Genomic DNA, 19470 nt, shown 5'->3' with positions numbered 1-19470 from the left:
CAGTATTTTAGTTCCGTGTTTGATAAGTATTTTTCTTTTTTATTGCAATTAGTGGAATTTCTCGGGATTAAATGTTTTTATGTGCAATATAAATATTATAATCTACTGTACTATATAATCGTCTAATTCTGTCTGTAACGGAAATCCCGCATCGCTGATTGGTCGCGCCAGGTCTGTCGCGAGTCGTGACCAATCAGCAACAGGCGCAGTCCTGCCGTGAACTGGCGCGGAATTCAAACGACGCACGCCACCGCTACCATCGGGAGATCTGCGGTGCTAGAGTGACATCATCTCTGGTTCTTCGCGCTTAGCATTACTGGGATTGGAAGATGCCGGGAGCGAGGAGAGGAGATCAGGGGCCGTCAGATGGTGAGAATAACCTTTTTTTAAAAATTTTTTATTGTTTTTTACATTCTATCTTTTACTATTGATGCTGCATAGGTAGCATTAATAGTAAAAAGTTGATCACAATTGTCAAACACTATGCTTGATAAGTGTGACCAACCTGTCAATCACATTCCAAGCAATGCTTCAAATCGCTTGGAATGCGCTTGAATTTCGCACGCAAAAATCACTTGGAAGACGCATGTTTTCCATGAGAAAATGCATGCATTTTTCCCGCAGCGGGGATCTGTGTGGGCTGTGCCGGGCCGATTGGTGGTCTGTGCGGGCTGTGCCGGGCCGATTGGGGGTCTGTGCGGGCTCTGTATAGGCTCTGTGGGGTACTGTGCGGGCTCTATGGGGCTCTGTGCGGGCTCTGTGGGGCCTGTGCAGACTCTGTGCGGGTTCTGTGGGGTCTGTGTGGCCTGTGCGGGCATGGTCCGATGGGACTACTTGTCCCATCCGGCTATGCCCGCTACAGTGGCAGCATTAGGGATGATGGGAAAGTAGTATTCCCATCATCCGGCTATTGTGGAGAATGAAAAAAAAAAATAATACAAACAGAACATACACAACATATAACATACAGTACATACACATGACATACAACACATAACATAGAGTACATACTCACTGCACACACCCAATTCCTTGAAGCCTTCGTCTCCTGTAATAAACATAAAATAATAAAGCAACCTATACTCACCTCTGCGCCGTAGTCCACTAATATCGAGGGTCCCACGTCGATCACCCATGGAGAATAGCCGCATCAGCTGATGCGACTGCTCTCCAGGGGCACAGAGATAGAATGATGGAGATAACCATCCGCCGCTGTATCACTCCGCCGGAGGTCACACGAGTTCACCTGTGACTTACGGCAGAACTACAGAGTGAGAGCGGTCGCATCAGCTGATGCCGCTCTTCTCCACGGGAGATCGACGTGGGACCCTCGATTTTGGTGGACTACGGCGGAGAGGTGAATATAGGTTGCTTTATTATTTTATGTTTATTACAGGAGACGAAGGCTTCGGGGAATTAGGTGTGTGCGGTGAGTATGTACTTTATGTTATGTGTTGTATGTCATGTATATGTACTGTATGTTATATGTTGCGTATGATCTGTTTTTTATTTTTTTTATTTTTTTACATTCTACATTTTACAATAGCCGGATGATTGGAATACTACTTTCCCATCATCCCTAATGCTGCCACTGTAGCGGGCATAGCTGGATGGGACAAGTAGTCCCATCGGACCATGCCCGCCCAGAGCCCGCACAGAGCTCCAAAGAGCCCACACAGAGCCCCATAGAGCCGGCAGAGCCCGCACAGATCCCCGATCGGCCCGGCACAGCCCGCACAGACCCCTGATCGGCCCGACACAGCCTGCACAGACCCCCGATTGGCCAGGCACAGCCCGCACAGACCCCTGATTGGCCCGGCACAGCCCGCACAGACCTCCGATTGGCCCGACACAGTCCGCACAGACCTCTGATCGGCCCGGCACAGCCCGCACAGACCTCCGATCGGCCCGGCACAGCCCGCACAGACCCCCGATTGGCCAGGCAGAGCCCGCACAGACCCCCGATCGGCCCCGCACAGAGCCCCGCACACACACATGACGTTGCACGGCCAGCCAATCACAGTAATACCACAACAAAGAAGGCGGTGGCTTTACTGTGATTGGCTGACACATGCCGGTGGGAGATCCGAATATTGCGAGGCGAGTAGAGAAAAACTCGCTAGGATTCGAGTACCGCGAGTACCGAATCCTAACGAGTATACTCGCTCATCCCTATAAGAGACCTCTCACACTTGTACCAGTGAGTCAATCACCGAGGTTTTAGGTTACTACCACTTGCCTCATCTATGCACACCTACAGTACATGTTCACCGGATAGGGCACACTATGAATACGGCACATAAATTTAAAGTAGGACGATCACTGGATGGTTAACCTTGCAGGTGTGTGTTGGGGAGGGCTTATAATAAAGCCTATGATAGTGTGAATGGGGGGGTAAAATTGGAATTTATTTTTATTTTAAAATGTTGAGGTGCAAACTTTGCCTGGTGTAATAAAAAAAACTGTTCTACCGTTAAAACAGTTCTCTGAATGTTAAATGAACTGCTGACTTAACTTCATAAAGATCTAGCTCATCTATTGCTGACACCACGAAATGATTTCATTCTGTTAGCATGACAGCTGTTCAGTAACAATCCTTCAGAATAAACATTGCTATAGGCTTTTATTTGTCTCTTAATAAAAGCCTGGCAGCTGTTATTAGATATTAGCTTGCTATGGCTTTATTCTCTAATTTACGCTCCTGCTATCTGTTTAATGCATTATACATAGTATTTTTCTTCAAGTGTCACTTTTATTATATTGTTATTTGCTTGTGAGTAGAAAGTGACCCAGAAGCATTAAGTATTTATAATGTCTCTTATCGTGTTATTTCTCATTACTTCATACAAGCATTATTGGCCATTTAAGTATTGCTCCATAGGGCAGTGTTACTGCAGGCTGTGTATTACTAACCTAGGTCTCGGCAAGAAATATTGAACCTGGGACTTGAAGAGATTTCTGAAACCACAGATCCATTAATCCCAACCAGAACTTTTTGTAAAGTACACTGGTCTAGCAGCCATGTAAGGGAGCCCTAGGGTACAGCCTGCTAGCATCACTGATACCTCTTATGGTTCGTAAGCCTGGCACTACTTTATGTGTGCATTATGATGACGATGAACTAGGCCAACAAATCAGAAGATATATCTACTGTGTCACAGGATAGGTTCCTACTTTGCCACCTATTGACCAGAAGTGCCATGATTTTCCATAACAAATCAGAAGAGGCATCTGGAATTCTGGCAGGCAAGAGGCAGTTCACAAGGTTCCCATTCGATGGACATGGACTACTGACCTGACCACCAGAACATGGTCCTGAGAATCAGTTCTTTCATCTCTAGCTTTGATCTGCCTAATCATTTGCTATAATGTGATGTAGATTTTAAGGCTTTCTTAGTGATTGCTGAACACCACTGAACAGGTGTTTTTAAGGGCCACTGCTCCATGCAGCACAATCTTTGTTCCTATTTATTTTAAATCTGGCCCAAACCTTTGAGTGGGACGAAGCTGTAATATGAGTCAAGGTCACTACTATATACAGAGCTGTGTCTAGTAGACAATTAATGCCTTATTTTAATTTCAGCATTGGAGTGGTGTCACTAATGTAAGTTCCCTGCCCCTAGTAATATGCTTACTAGCCACCTTCTTCAGCTGTTCCCAGCAGTGCTCCGGTCCTAATCCTCCATCTTGTGACCACAACTTCTGACTTACCGGAAGCTAGAGGTAAGTCACAAATTATCTGTATAAGACTGGTTTCACATTAGCGTTTTTTAGCACAGCACATCATGCACACCCCTATGTTTAACATGGGGGCACATGGTCTAGCGTTTGTATGCGTTTTCGTGCACATGCGGTTTTTTTGCAGTGTGCGCCTAGGCGCGCTGGACGCAACCTGTTGTATTTTTGGTCCATCCAACCTGTGTCAAAAAAACGCATGCGCACGGAATGCGCCAAAATAACACATTACAGTCTATGGGAACGCAGGCATGCGCATGGACATGTGCCCGCCTGCGTTTAAAATAGCATGAGTTTTAAGAGTTAACATGGCTAGAAACGCATGCGCCTAAAAAAGCAAACGCATGCAAAATGCATGATGCGTTTTTTGCATGCGTTTCTATTGCGCACGAAGCGCAGCGCTAAAAAACGCTAATGTGAAAGTAGCCTAAGTCTACGAGATCCTTGTTCTGGCCTCTTTCTGGTTCTCATAGACTTAAATTGAGTAGTAACTTCTGTCTTGCGCAGCAAACACTGCAGTGATCCAACAGGTCACAAACTGCAGAAGACTGACCACAGTGGTACTGATAACCGAAGAAGACTGCAGGTGGTATATATATGACTAGGGGAGGGGAACTTAGATTAGTGATGCTTTAAGGAGACATGGTACTGATGACCTATCCTAAAAATAGAAAATAATTTTAAAGAAAACCCCATTAATTCAATTCTGATTCCAACATTTTTTCTGGAAAGTTGCACAGCCCATGCACAGTTATTGAGTATTCAGCTTGGGATGTAATCACACTTGCCTTTTTAGATGTTTGTTTAAAATAATTATCTTTAATGGTAGCAGTCTACAAGTCTTGCCAGAATCATTGCAAGGTTATTCCTTGTAATCATCCAGACAAGAACGATGGCGACAGTTATGAAAAATTGCAGGGGATCATTTCATAGTAATTAATGCAGCCATAAAAGTTTTAACCATTTCCAACATGAAATATGGACATTCCCTCCTGTAACATCTGCTGCTGTTTCAGCCACTCCCTATCTTGGAGCTCATATACTGTAGGTGACCTAAATAAATAAATGAGGGAAAATTGGCTTTCATGCATTAAACTTTTATCCTTCAAGGAGTATTTACAGCAAAGACTAAAGTAGGACAAATGTCCGAAGCTGCTAGAAAAAGATAGATTTCAGGTTCAATATCGAATTATGCATGCTTTATTAGGCATAACGCTCACATACTGCTCAGCTCTGAAAATTTTCCCTACAAATCTCAATATTTATTCTTCTCCTAACTTTTTTTTTTATCTTAGGATTTCCAAATGAGCCAGCAGCTATCATAGCCCTGACTACCGCCAAAGAGTGGTTGAAGAAGAATCGAGAAGAGGTAGGCCAACTCTTTTCATGATGTAGAAACATTTACTACAAATTCTTTAGGAGTTTATTTACCCGTCGGGGTCTATTTCTCTAAATTTTTTTGAAGTTGCAAAATTTACAGTATCTGCTATTCTGTGTATTTTGGGAGTTGTTTTATTAGCTAATTTTTTATTTAAAGCTGGTTGAGCTAAGGGAGCCTCCATCGGCCTACATCTACTAATAATTGAACTATTGTTTGTAGCAGTCAAAGGGTAGGGGGTCATTGACGATATACAGGTGCTTCTCACAAAATTAAAATATCATAAAGATAATTTACTTCAGTTCTTCAATACAATAAGTGAAATTCAAATATTATATAGTATAGAGTCATTACAAGCAGAGTGATCTATTTCAAGTGTTTATTCCTGTTGATGATTATGGCCTACAGCCAATGAAAACCCAAAAGTCATTAACTCAGAAAATTAGAATAATTAACAAAAAACACCTGCAAAGACTTCCTAAGTGTTTAAAACAGTCCCTTAGTCTGTTTCAGTAGGCTGCACAATCATGGGGAAGACTGCTGATTTGACAGATGTCCAGAAAGCAGTCATTAACACACTCCACAAGGAGGGTAAGCCACAGAAGGTCATTGCTAAAGAATCTGGCTGTTCACAGAGTGCTGTATCCAAGCATATTAGTGGAAAGTTGAGTGGAAGGAAAAAGTGTGGTAGAGGAAGGTGCCCAAGGGTTAACCTCAGCCTTGAATGGATTGTTAAGAAAAGGCCATTCAAAAATTTTGGGGAGATTCACAAGGAGTGGACTGCTGCTGGGGTCATTACTTCAAGAGCCATCACACACAGACGTATCCAAGATATGGGCTACATGTGTCGAATTCCTTGTGTCAAGCTACTCATGACCATTAGAAAATGCCAGAAGTGTCTTACCTGGGCCAAGGAAAAAAAAGAACTGGACTGTTGCTCAGTGGTCAAAGGTGTTGTTTTTAGACGAATGCAAATTTTGCATTTCATTTAGAAATCGAGGTCCGAGAGTCTGGAGGAAGAGTGGAGAGGCCACAATCCAAGCTGCTTGATGTTTCCACAATCAGTGATGGTTTGGGGAGCCATGTCATCTGCTGGTGTAGGTCTACTGTGTTTTATCAAAACCAAAATCAGCGCAGCCGTCTACCAGGAAATTTTAAAGAACTTCATGCCTCCCTCTGCCGACAAGCTTTTTGGAGATAAAAATTTCATTCTCCAGCAGGACTTGGCGTCTGTTCACACTGCCAAAAGTACCAATACCTGGCTTAAAATCAACAGTATCACTGTGCTTGATTGGCCAGCAAACTCGCCTGACCTTAACCCCATAGAGAATCTATGGGATATTGTCAAGAGGAGGATGAGAGACACCAGACCCAACAATGCAGACAAGCTGAAGGCTTCTATCAAAGCAACCTGGGCTTCCATAACATCTCAACAGTGCCACAGGCTGATCGCCTCCATGCCACGCTACATTGATGCAGTAATTGATGCAAAAGGAGCCCCGGCCAAGTATTGAGTGCATTTAGTGAATATACATTTCAGTAGGCCAATATTTCGGATTTTAAAATCATTTTTCAAGCTGATGTTATAAAGTATTCTAAATTACTGAGATAATGACTTTTGGGTTTTCATTGGCTGTAAGCCGTAATCATCAACAATAACAGAAACAAACACTTGAAATAGATCACGCTGTAATGACTCTATATAATATATTCGTTTCACTTTTTGTATTGACGAACTGAAATTAACTTATTGATGATATTCTAATTTTGTAAGAAGCACCTGTATTAATCATAGATTCTAATCTAATTTTCTAATTTTACTGTATATGTCTTATTTTTTCTTGTAAGGAATGTGCAATTTAAAAATTACTTGGTGTTTAAATCAGGTTTCTATGTTAATTTTTTTATATTGTTTTCCATATACTGGTAATTATCTATATTAAAAAAAACTGAAATTTTGTCATTTTCACATTGACCACTAGACTCACACTTTCTGTTTTGTAAAGAAGACTTTTCAACACTCTCATTATCATTACAGACAGGATTACAATGAAGTGCAACACTTCTATACAAAGTAGGTAGCACAGGATACATTGGCAGTAGGTGATGGTCACAGCTCCCATCCTTCCCCTCTAAGTGCAATGATGTTTGCCCAGATTACAGCATGACCAGATAACTTTTATGCACAAAAAATAGGGTCTGAGTCAGTCTATGGCTGCTAAAGTTTATGTGATGTGAATAGTGTTGAGCGATACCATCCGATTATGAGAAATATCGGATCGGATTGGATCGGCCGATATCCCAAAGTATTGGGTATCGCCGATTCCGATCCCGGAAGTCCCATTCAAGTCAATGGGACCGAAATATCGGAATTAAAAAAAACCCTTTCTTTCCTTGTAGGTTAATTCTACATGAACAAAAACAACTAAGAATAATGTAGAATGTATTGGGGGAGGTGGAGGAGACATTAAAGGCATAGAGGTTTAGCCCAATCAAATGGAATAGCAGGAATTAATTTTTTTTTTTAAAGACATTCGGAGTTACAAAGATATTGACTATGTTAACCTTTTTTATATTTTGTCAGAAATGTATGTTTCACTACTTCCATGCTCTCTCACCTTCTTTTTTACTTCTCCCACACTTTCTCCTTCATGATCCTCAGCAGCAGCATCTTTTTCATCAACTTCTTCATCACCTTATTCATCTTCTTCACCTTGTTCCTATTATTCTTTTTTTGTACATTATTCATATTCTTTTTATTCAACGATTATTCTTCTTCATATTCTACTTCTTCATCTTCTTCCTATTCTTCTTCTTCATCATATTCTTATTTGTGACAGGCATTCCTGTAGTTGTTATCTATAAAAGTTTGAAGATTACACCTTCCGTTCTGCCTGTCACAAAAGATTTACAACAGGATTTGTCCGCGTTCAGTTTGGCCTGCAGCAGCAGGCATTTTCCAGGGGCACCACGAGGAAAACGGACTCACCCCCATACACTGCTTAGTCTTCTTCTGCTTATAATTTAGATAATATCTTTTGCTCTGATTTTTAGTCTTATGCTTAATGTTCTACTAGTAATTGGAATGTGGACAGAGCAGGAGACATTGCCGGCCACACATCAGGGGATCAACTGACGTGACTGAGCCCCAGTAACACAGGAACAAGTGTGGATTGTGCAGACGCCACTTCTGAGCAGCAAATGGCGGTGTCGGAGGCCAGGGGAAATGCTAGAGACAGTGGAGCCAGAGGCCTAAGTGGAGCACGGTTAAAAATCTGTAGTAGTGTGAATGTGGAGGCAGCAGTAGACATTGCCGGACACACAGCAGGGGAGCAGCTGGCGTTACTGAACCCCACTAACACAGGAGCTAGTGTTTTTCTCTGTGCGGACGGCACTTCCGAGCAACAACTGGCGATGTTGGAGCCCAGGATCAATCATGGAGCAGGCTGATGCCTACATGGAGCTAGTTGAAAATATGATCTAGTTTGAATGTGGAGGCAGCAGGAGACTTTGCCGTCCACACAGCAGGGGAGCATCTGACGTTACTAAACCCCACTAACACAGGAGCTAATGTTTTTCTCTGTGCAGACGGCACTTCCGAGCGACAACTGGCTGTGTTGAAGCCCAGGATCAATCATGCAGCAGGCTGAGGCCTACTTGGAGCTAGTTGAAAATATGATCTAGTTTGAATGTGGAGGCAGCAGGAGACTTTGCCGTCCACACAGCAGGGGAGCATCTGACGTTACTAAACCCCACTAACACAGGAGCTAGTGTTTTTCTCTGTGCAGATGGCACTTCCGATCGACAACTGGCTGTGTTGAAGCCCAGGATCAATCATGCAGCAGGCTGAGGCCTACTTGGAGCAAGTAGAAAATCGGATGAAGTTTGAATGTGGAGGCAGCAGGAGACTTTGCCGTCCACACAGCAGGGGAGCATCTGACATTACTAAACCCCACTAACACAGGAACTAATGTTTTTCTCTGTGCAGACGGCACTTCCGAGCGACAACTGGCTGTGTTGAAGCCCAGGATCAATCATGCAGCAGGCTGAGGCCTACTTGGAGCTAGTTGAAAATATGATCTAGTTTGAATGTGGAGGCAGCAGGAGACTTTGCCGTCCACACAGCAGGGGAGCATCTGACGTTACTGAACCCCACTGACACAGGAGCTAGTGTTTTTCTCTGTGCAGACGGCACTTCCGAGCAACAACTGGCTGTGTTGAAGCCCAGGATCAATCATGCAGCAGGCTGAGGCCTACTTGGAGCTAGTTGAAAATATGATCTAGTTTGAATGTGGAGGCAGCAGGAGACTTTGCCGTCCACACAGCAGGGGAGCATCTGACGTTACTGAACCCCACTGACACAGGAGCTAGTGTTTTTTTCTGTGCGGACAGCACTTCCGAGCAGCAACTGGTGATGTTGGAGCCCAGGGTAAATCAGTGTGTAGGCTAAGGCCTAATTTCATCAAGTTTAATATCTGTTCTAGACTACTACTGATTTTAAACGTGCTCCAACAAGGCCTCTGGCTCCACTCTGTCTCTAGTATTTCCCCTGGCCTCCAACCCTGCCAGTTGCTGGAGAGAAGTGGCGTCTGCACAATCAACACTTGTTCCCGTGTTACTGGGGTTCAGTAACGTCAGCTGATCCCCTGATGTGTGTCCGGCAATGTCTCCTGCTCTGTCCACATTCCCACTAATAGTAGTGGGAATGTGGACAGAGCAGGAGACATTGCCGGACACACATCAGGGGTTCAGCTGATGTTACTGAACCCCAGTAACACGGGAACAAGTGTTGATTGTGCAGATGCCACTTCTGAGCAGCAACTGGCAGGGTTGGAGGCCAGGGGAAATATTAGAGACAGAGTGGAGCTAGAGGCCAAGTAGGAGCAAGTTTGAAATCAGTAGTAGTGTGAATGTGGAGGCAGCAGAAGACATTACCATCCACACAGCAGGGGAGCAGCTGGCGTTACTGAACACCACTAACACAGGAGCTAGTGTTTTTCTCTGTGCAGACAGCACTTCTGAGAAAAAACTGGCTGTGTTGAAGCCCAGGGATTACAGTTCAGGTGGTAGAAACATGAACACAACAGGAGACCTGGATACTGTTGCCGACCAATTATTTATTCTGGAAGAGGATTGGCAAATTCTGGCGAGATCCAGGCCTTGTTCATTTTCAGAAAAGTAAGCAGGTCAACATTATCGGAGGATTGTCGCGTGCGACAGTCTGTTAGTACACCACCTGCGGCACTAAAGACGCATTCCGAAAATACACTGGCAGCAGGGCAAGCCAGCACCTCCAATGCATACTGGCTAAGCTCTGGCCATGTATCCAGCTTAGAGACCCAAAACTTGAAGGGGGAAGAGCCGTCTGGGAGTTCACTGACAGGGCAAGACATGTAGTCTGTCTCCATCTGACAGAAACGTTGCCTCCTGCTGACTGGAGCCGTCTGTGATGGTGTAGACATTTGTGGCGGGCACACAAAACTTTGCCACATTTGGGCCATACTGGTCTTGCCTTGTGCTGAGGCGCTGTCTCTGCTCCCTCTTTGTGCAGAGCTTTCTCCACTGCCTTGACACACAGAGCTGCTTTGTAAAGCACTAGCAGCACTGCTCTCGGGTGGAATGGAGAACATGATGGACTGCACCAGTGTGTCTTGGTACTCCTGCATTTTATGCTCCCGGTTCAACGGTGTTATGAGGCTTTGTAAGTTGTCCCGGTAGCGAGGATCTAGGAGGGTGTACACCCAATAATCAGCCGTGTTGAGAATGTGGGCGATGCGGCGGTCGTTTCTCAGGCACTGCAGCATGAAATCAACCATGTGCTGCAGACTCCCAACTGCCCAAGAAACGCTGTCCCCTGCTTGAGGCGTCATCTCTGCCTGCTCTGCATCACCCCACCCTCGCTGTACATACTGACTAGAGCATTGTGTACCTCCCTCCTCTGGAGAGATGTCTTCCTCCTCCATTGACTCCTCCTCATCCTCCTCACAAAGTGTCCCCTGCCTAGGCCTTTGTGAGGAACCACGTAGAGCAGACTGTCAAGAAGCAGATGGCATTTGTGACTCCTCATCCTCCACCTCTTCCAAAACCTCCTCCCTTAGTGCTTGCAGTGTTTTTTGAAGCAGGCAGATAAGGGGGACAGTCATGCTGACTAGTGCATCATCTGCACTCGCCATACGCGTGGAATCATCGAAGGCATGCAAAACAAGGCAGATGTCCTTCATAGAGGCCCACTCAGTGGTCCTGAAGTGTGAACGGCGCATGGTGCGACTTGTTTGTGCCTGATGCAGCTGGTACTCCATCACTGCTGCCTGCTGCTCACACAACCACTCCTACATATGTAACGTTGAATTCCACCTGGTGGATAGGTCACATATGATGCGATGTTCCGGAAGGCGTAATTGGCGCTGCAGAGCAGCAATGCGCGATCTTGCCATGCTGGAACGCCGCAAGTGAGCGCACTCTATGCGGACCTTGTGCAGCAGTGCATCAAGATCCGGATAGTCCCTCAGAAAGCTCTGCATGACCAAGTTGAGCACATGTGCCAGACATGGGATGTGAGTGAGGTTGCCTAGGCCCAGAGCTGCCACCAGATTTCGGCCATTGTCACACCCTACCAAGCCTGGCTGGAAATTCGCTGGCAGAAACCACACGTCGCTCTCCTGCTTGATGGCATTCCACAGCTCCTGCTCTGTGTGGCTTCGATTCCCCAAAGAAATTAATTTCAGTACGGCCTGTTGACGTTTGGCCACGGCTGTGCTCATATCGGTCGTAACAGGCTGCAGCAGCGCTGATTCTGAGGAACTGGAGTATGAGGAGGAGTCAATGTGTACAGACTGGATTCCTGCAATCCTTGGAGTTTGCAGAACACGTACAGCGCCACTCTCAAGATCTGTACCCGGCTCCACAACATTGACACAATGGGCAGTGAGGGAAAGGTATCGTCCCTGTCCATGGGTACTGGACCACGCATCGGTGGTCAGGTGGACCTTGCTACTGACGGCGTTTAGTAGCGCATGTTTAATTTTTCCCTCCACATGCTTTTGCAGGGCAGGGACGGCTTGACTGCTGAAATAAAAGCAGCTCGGCATGGTGTATTGTGGGACTGCCAATGCCATGAAGTTCCGGAAGGTGTCAGTCTCCACCAGCCTGAATGAGAGCATTTCAAGGGCCCGTAATTTGGCAATGCCAGCATTCAGAGCCTGTGCTCGAGTATGGTTTGCCAAGTATGGCTGCTTTTTCTCCCATACCTGTGCTACCGATGGCTGTAGAGTGGCCTGGGAGTGTGAGGATGAATGGGAACGTGGTGCTGTGGGTGGAGTGTCACTGGGTCTCTGGACAACAGTGCCAGAGGTTCTTCCATGACGATCCTGTGAGGAAGCCGAACCAGCTGTGTGTGAGCTGGAGGAAGAAGCTACAACACGAGCTGAAGAGGTGGTAGTTGGTGCTGTAGGTTGGCCTACGTCTTCAGTGTGTCTTTGTAACTCCACCACGTGCTTGGTCTGCACATGTTTCCACATATTTGTGGTATTGAGGTTGCTGACACTTTTCCCTCTTTTGACTTTCTGATGACACAGCTTGCATTTGACAAAGCAAATGTCATCTGCAACTGTGTCAAAAAAGGACCACGCACTGCAAGTCTTGAGAGCGCCCGTTTTGGCTTTTGGAAGAGGAATGCTCCTAATGGGTGCCGAAGTGGAGGCTACAGGCAACCAAGTCTGCCCCCTCCCGCTCCCTCCTGTTTTGGCCATTTGGGGAATCTCTTCCTCAGAGCTGCTTCGACCACCTTCCTGTTCCTCACGCCATGATGGGTCAAGGACCTCATCATCTACACTCTCCTCTTCAAACACCTGCTTCTCCTGGGTAGTCTCGCCAGCACCGTACGCACCAGAAAGTGGCAGCTGAGTCTCGTCATCATCTGATGCATACCGAGGTGTGCTGACCATAGGCACTGGCCCACCTGCCTCTTCAGATTCAGAGGGACAAAGCAGTTGCGCATCACTGCATACTCCCTCTTCTTCACATTCTTGAATGCTGCTTGGCTGGCCCCCTCTTTCCAAGCCAACAGATTCAGAGAACAGAAGTAGAGACTGTGATGGCTCCTGTCCAGGGCTCTCTGACTGCCTGAGCAATTTGGCAGGAGGTGAAGAGACAGATGGTTGCTCTTCAGTGCTCTGGCCCTGAGAGGATGTGGAAGTCATTGAAGTTGATGCGTTAGCTGCCATCCATCCGACAACGGCTTCAATTTGTTCCTCCCGCAGCAGTGGGGTATGGCGAGGTCCTACAAAGCTGCGCATAAAGGACTGTTGCCTGGTAAAACTGGGGGATGCTGACTCACTGGTGCCCGCAGCAGGCACAGAATCCCCACGTCCTCTCCCTGCAGAATCCCCACGTCCTCTCCCTGCTGAAACTCCACGCCCACGCCCACGTGCCTTACTCCCTGCCTTCTTCATCTTGGTAGACTGATAAAGATAGGCAGAAAAATACAAAGGGGGGGCTTAGTGTGATTATTCCTGAACAGCTGCTAACAGGTATAAGAAACACTAATTTTATAAAGTGTGTGGACTACACTTTAATATGAGCTAATGTGGCCTACACAACTGTCAAATGGATTGTTTGGTGAACTTTATTTTGTTTTTGTTTTTTCAAAAAAACAAAAAGGATGTGACCAAAGATTTGAAAGCGATAGTATCACAAACTTTTTGGAGCTATTACAATGCAGGAAGGTAACCTACAATGCAAAAGATGAGGCTCCAAAAAATAGGGTAATACTAATCTGGCTGCTGCTGAAGGGCACAAGCCAGAAAAAAGGCTCCTCTATCTACTCCTATATAGTGTTTGCAACCAATCAATGTAGATGGATACGGATGGATGCACACTAATAGGAGAATGAAAAATGAGCTGCAATAAAAGAAAAATATGTATGAGCAGTGTTGCACGCTGAGCGGCCTACAACCAGACGTAGCTGCAGGACACACTACAGCGTGAGCTGCACTCACACACAGAGACCTCTCAGACAGCCGTGAACAGTGCAGAAAACTGGGCACTAGCACTGAAAGGCTGCAGAGAGGCTCCGCTGTCTACTCCTATAGTGTTTGCAACCAACGTATATGGATACGGATGGATGCACACCAATAGGAGAATGAAAAATGAGCAGCAATAAAAGAAAAATATGTATGAGGCAGTGACGCACGCTGAGCGGCCTACAACCAGACGTGGCTGCAGGACACACAACACAGCATGAGCTCCACTCACACACACCTTGCAGACAGCTGTGAATACTGCTGCAAGGCAAAAGAAAGCTACAGTGGTTGATTATGTAGCCTGGGTAAAGCACAATATAATTTGGAAAATCGCTATTTCTAACTGTCCCTCAGAGTCTTGAACAGCAGCCTGTCCCTAACGGAATTCACAGCAGAGTGAACCCGAAATGGCGGAGGCTTTTATAGTGCATCATGACATCATTTCAACAGCCAATCACAGCCATGCCATTACTTAACATGCCTACATGCCTATCAGGATGTGCCCACACTTCTGAGGATTGTCATTGGCTGAATCAAATCAAACTGGCTCATAGCATTATGGGAACTTCCGATTCTGGTACTCGATATGCTAAAAGTATCGGAACTCAGTATCGGAATTCCGATACCGCGAATATCGGCCGATACCCGATATTTGCGGTATTGGAATGCTCAACACTAGATGTGAACAATAAGAAGTATGAGTCTAATATTAGGCCTAAATGATAGATTGGAAGTTTTCCACATGAAAATTTTATTTTTAACATTTTAAAAGCTACATTTAACTTAAAAACCTGATGGAAACAATTGGTTATTGATAGGCAATGGGTAGTAAATTCATCTAAAACTAGATCATGCACTCAATTTTCAAATGTAGTGAAATGTTGCTAAAAAAGTCACTAATATGGTTCAAGTTCCAATGCATGATACACGTCCTTGCTCACAGCGCACTAAGAGTAAGGATATGTATTGTCCAAAATGTGTCAGCTATATTACATATGTTTGTAATGTTTTTCATGTAACGCAAAGATAAAGAATAGAGGTTTTCATATTAGCTACATAGAGTATGATTTTTTTCTTATGTTCTTGATTTGTGTTGTGAGTTTCACATTACAAATTATTGTATTTATGTGGATGAGATTTTGAAAATGCCATCCATACGTGGCATATGTTTTTCTAGCATAAAGGAAACATGCTTCTCATTCGGTAGCTGAAATACTGCAGTAAGTTCACAACTAAATCTGGAAGTAACAGATGCCTGAAATTGCTTCAGATTCACGGGGAAGATAAGATATGGCAAAAACACATATGACTCCATAATGTATAGCCTAAATCCTGGCCAATGACTTGGTGTATGAACATAATTTGTAAGGCAAGATGTGATTCTTTTTTACTGGGGACCCCTAAAGCATCAGTGTCAAACTCAAGGCCAATGGGCCCGCAAGGTCAGAACACAGAAGGATTAGCTCTCCATTTTCCCTGTTCAGAGTGCTCAATGATCAGTGTGGAAGTGTGTGCCAGAGCTCAAAATCTAAGATGGCACCAACCCCTTGTACTGGCGCCACCCTCTTTGCTAAGTACTGGCTGTAATCTATGTCTACACAACCAGCGCTTGGAAGAGGGAACAGCACCAGCACAAGGTGCCTATAATGTGCTCTCCTCACTTCCTCCCTGCATAGTCATCGCCATGTACATATGGTTCCTAGTGATGACTGTGCAGGGAGGAAGTGGGGAGATCATATTTTCTGCGCACACATTGGAGGTCACAGTGACTCGCCTGTGCTGAAGATCCCTGAATGCAGAGCCCACAGAAGAGAGGATGAGGTGTGTATTTCTGAGGGAGTGCAGGACACAGGTGCAGGATTCCGGGGCCGCAACTAACGCTGATGGGAGGAAGTAAGTACTACAGTGAAGTCAGGAGGCAGGGATTTCTTCCAGGCACTGTACGTCCTGGAGCCTGGAAGAAATCATTAACATAAAGAAAGAGTTTAACATTTCTCCACAACAAGACCACTAATATGACGCATACAGGTAGGACTAGTTTTACATTTCTATCACCTGTATGCCCATATTAATAAGTGGTATACATCCTGGGGGGGAGTGACAAATTCCCTTTAAAATAATGTGAGAAATGCACAAAGCTTACAGAATCCTTTAAAGGGGCACTCTCATCTTATTTATGGCATTTTCATGAGATTCTCTATGTCATAATTGTCCGTAGATGCATGTCTCACCAGTAGGACCTGCACCTATCTCAAAGACGTGTCATGCTGTCATGGCTCCTTTCATTTACTCTGGGAGTTCTGGCAGTTTTTTTTTTTCAATGGACAGAATCAGATATTCATGACCACTTTCTCATAGGTGCTGGTCTCAGAGTGGTGACCCTCATCTGTTACACGATCATGGCGATGGAGCAATCTCTGTACCACTGCATGAATTTTTATACATATATATTTGTCATACATGCATGTGATATAGTATAACATAATAACCTTTTCTGGAGCTGTACAGTGGTATTCTGCACATGTTTATTCTCTCTGAATGTAACATGATATAAACATGTCCAGGATGAGATTTATGCACCAGTAAGTGAATACTCTGATTACTTTGAAAAGTCTTCTGTATCTTGTTGATTGATTGCAGATTCTTTTTTCCCTCATCTTCACTATAACAGCGCAGAGCATGATTACATAACTAGCCGAGCAAAAAGATGCACTTTGCATCCCAGTGTATTTTTTTTCTTTTGCGGAATTTAATGAAACTCTTAGTATCTTGAAATAGTACCTCAGAGTAAATATATATATATATATATATATATATATATAGATAGATTTTATTTTTTTTTTTTTTGTTTGTTTTAAAATTTCATAATTTCCAAAATTAAATAAATTCTGGCATCATAGTGGCTAACATGGTGGGTAGCAGCATCATCTTGTTGGAATTTACATCCCGATATATCAAACAGTATTTTATTCGTAATCCAGTGTAAAACTGTTTTGAGTTGTGAAAAAAAATTCTGTGATATTTGAAAGTTGCACCAAAATCTTGCAACTGTTTCATTTTTATACCAGTGTCTGCCACTTCTGCCAGTTTTTTGAAAAATGGGGGTTGTTTTTACCATGAGGAAGCAAAAATGATCATAATCATGGCTTAAATTACAACAGAAAAATAATTCCCCCCCCCTTTTCTGTTACTTTATAGTTAAAGGGAGCTGATGCCCCCCTGACTATATATTAAATTATTCAATGAGCACCCTGAATACTTTAAAAACATATATGTTACACACCCCAGATAAATAAAAACACTTTCCTCACATACGTGGTCCTATGTTCTGGCCGCTCTCCTGATAAATGACACTAGTGGTCCAATGACATCATTGCATTGCCATCATCTTAGAGACAACACGTGGGGCTAGGCAGAAGCCAAGAATGGCTGCCTGCAGTGCCGCTGCCTTATTCAATTGTATACGTGCTTTAAACATTTGGAGACAAGTGAGTAAATCGGGAACTTCCTACCAAGAGCCTGCACTTTGCTTTTTTTAGATGTCGTGTCTTGGCACCCCCGGAGGTTTCAGCAGCACCCTGGTTGGGAAACACTGGATGATTGTGATAAGTTAGATGTTGGGTTTTGTGTTTTTTATCAGAAACGCTGATCTCTAACTCCACTATGAGCCTTCTATTTCGATGATACAATGTGAATATAGGCAGAGAAGAGGCCGCTCCTGCCCCAGACCACTACCTTGAACCCCTTTGCTGTCCAAAACTCTGTCTGCTTGTTTCTCTATGTGCCAAACGTTGGCATTTGAGAAACTGCTCGTACAGCCGAGGCGGCCGCAGGTGAGTAGTTAACAAGAAAATAACAATGATTCAGTAACAGAAAATGGAGTGTGTCACAGGAGGTCTGCCAACCCTCAGTGGAAAATAAAGCAGGAAGGTAGCGACTGCTGTGATGTCGTGTGAGTAAAGACGTGCGGGTCCTGCTCTCTCTCTAAGATACCGAGTGGCAATCACAATCACCCCTTCTATTTCACAGTCTAATTACGCCGGCAATACAACCTTTCGTACAAGCAGCAGTAGGCCTACTTTCATCTTGTAATTCATAGGAAAAAAAGGTGTCTTTCGACATTTGCAAAATGGAAATAATTACTTCTCTCCGGGTTCCATATTCCAGTCTGTCTCTGAGTGATTTTTATATGGTCCCTTAAGCCCAACTCCAGCCATCATCCCAACAGACAAGTCATTTTACAAAGCAGATAAGAAAGCTACCATAGGGACCGCGCGGTACGTGTGTGATGTCTGGCTGCTGTTATACTGCCAGCAAGATAAAGAGACAGACAGGGAAACCACACTGTTATAACCACCCAAGGCTTCTGCGAAGGAACGGTTTTATTTCCATTAGCGTCCTTTGCTCCCAGTGAGGAGAAGCTGAGTCGTCATTCACACAGAGCAGCAGGCTTCCTGTCTTACTCCTGTATGTATGGATACCATGTTGTGTTCTCCTTCTTCCCCAGCGACATTGTGAACAAGAACCAGGAAAGGTCGAAATGTTAATATGCCTTGTCGCATTTCTCTATGCACCTGACTTCAACATGTCTTTACATTTGGAAGTAGCAGTATGGCTGTAGAGGAGCTTGCTCTTCAATAAAAAAAATTCTAACTTTTTTTTTTAAAAAGCGGTCATGAAAGTTCTGGAGTAGAACCTGTATGCAAATCAGGCTGAAAGTGCGCTGAGGGTGTGTCAGTATATGTAGAAGAAGCAGTCGAAGGGCATTTCCAGCCTAGTTTGCATATGACTTATATGCTAGATTTCTTATGACTGGTACACCGGATCTCTACAAATTATTTATCATCTTTATTGGGGGACAAGTCCTTCTATATGCATACTAATATTTTTATATGTAAAATGCTGTGCCTCTCCATACTGAGCCCCCCAACCTGCCCTTCCTTCACACTTAGCCCCGCACACTGTCACACATGCATTTTGTCTCTTGCACTATCCCGCTTTCTGTAAGCGCCCCTAACTGTAGAAAAATATCACGAGCCTCAATGGTCCAACATCAAGTTTGAGGCATGAATAGTTAAAATCCAGTATTTATTGGTTGTGATTAAAATTACTTTTGTGCACCGTATCATCATGTTTTAATTGCAATCAATAAATGAATTTTAGTTATTGATGTCTTAAACTTGAAGCTGGACCAGGTGAGCTGGTCTCCTTTTCACTAGAAGTCCCACACCACCCAGTCTACAGTAAAACTCCCCCCCTAAACTCCAGTGTACAGTAAATGCGCTGATGAAAGTTTGCTTTATATCCTTACCTGCTCCCTGCTCCAGTTTATTTTCC

General features: G+C 44.4%; 1 protein-coding gene across 1 annotated transcript in view; it reads left to right on the top strand.

Moving 5' to 3' along the window:
* The window catches only part of MACROD2 (mono-ADP ribosylhydrolase 2), a 2987523-nt gene that overhangs the window by 2353111 nt on the left and 614942 nt on the right, over positions 1-19470 (top strand). The window contains exon 8 of the mRNA XM_073553810.1: positions 5031-5104. Within this exon, the coding sequence (XP_073409911.1) occupies positions 5031-5104 (74 nt within the window). The remainder of the gene's footprint in view (positions 1-5030; positions 5105-19470) is intronic.

The sequence above is a fragment of the Dendrobates tinctorius genome, unplaced genomic scaffold, assembly GCF_039654945.1.
Source record: "Dendrobates tinctorius isolate UK_male_01 unplaced genomic scaffold, ASM3965494v1 ptg000203l, whole genome shotgun sequence".
Lineage (NCBI taxonomy): Eukaryota > Metazoa > Chordata > Amphibia > Anura > Dendrobatidae > Dendrobates > Dendrobates tinctorius.
Note: the sequence above shows the minus strand (reverse complement) of the source record. Positions and strands in the feature narration are given on the sequence as shown.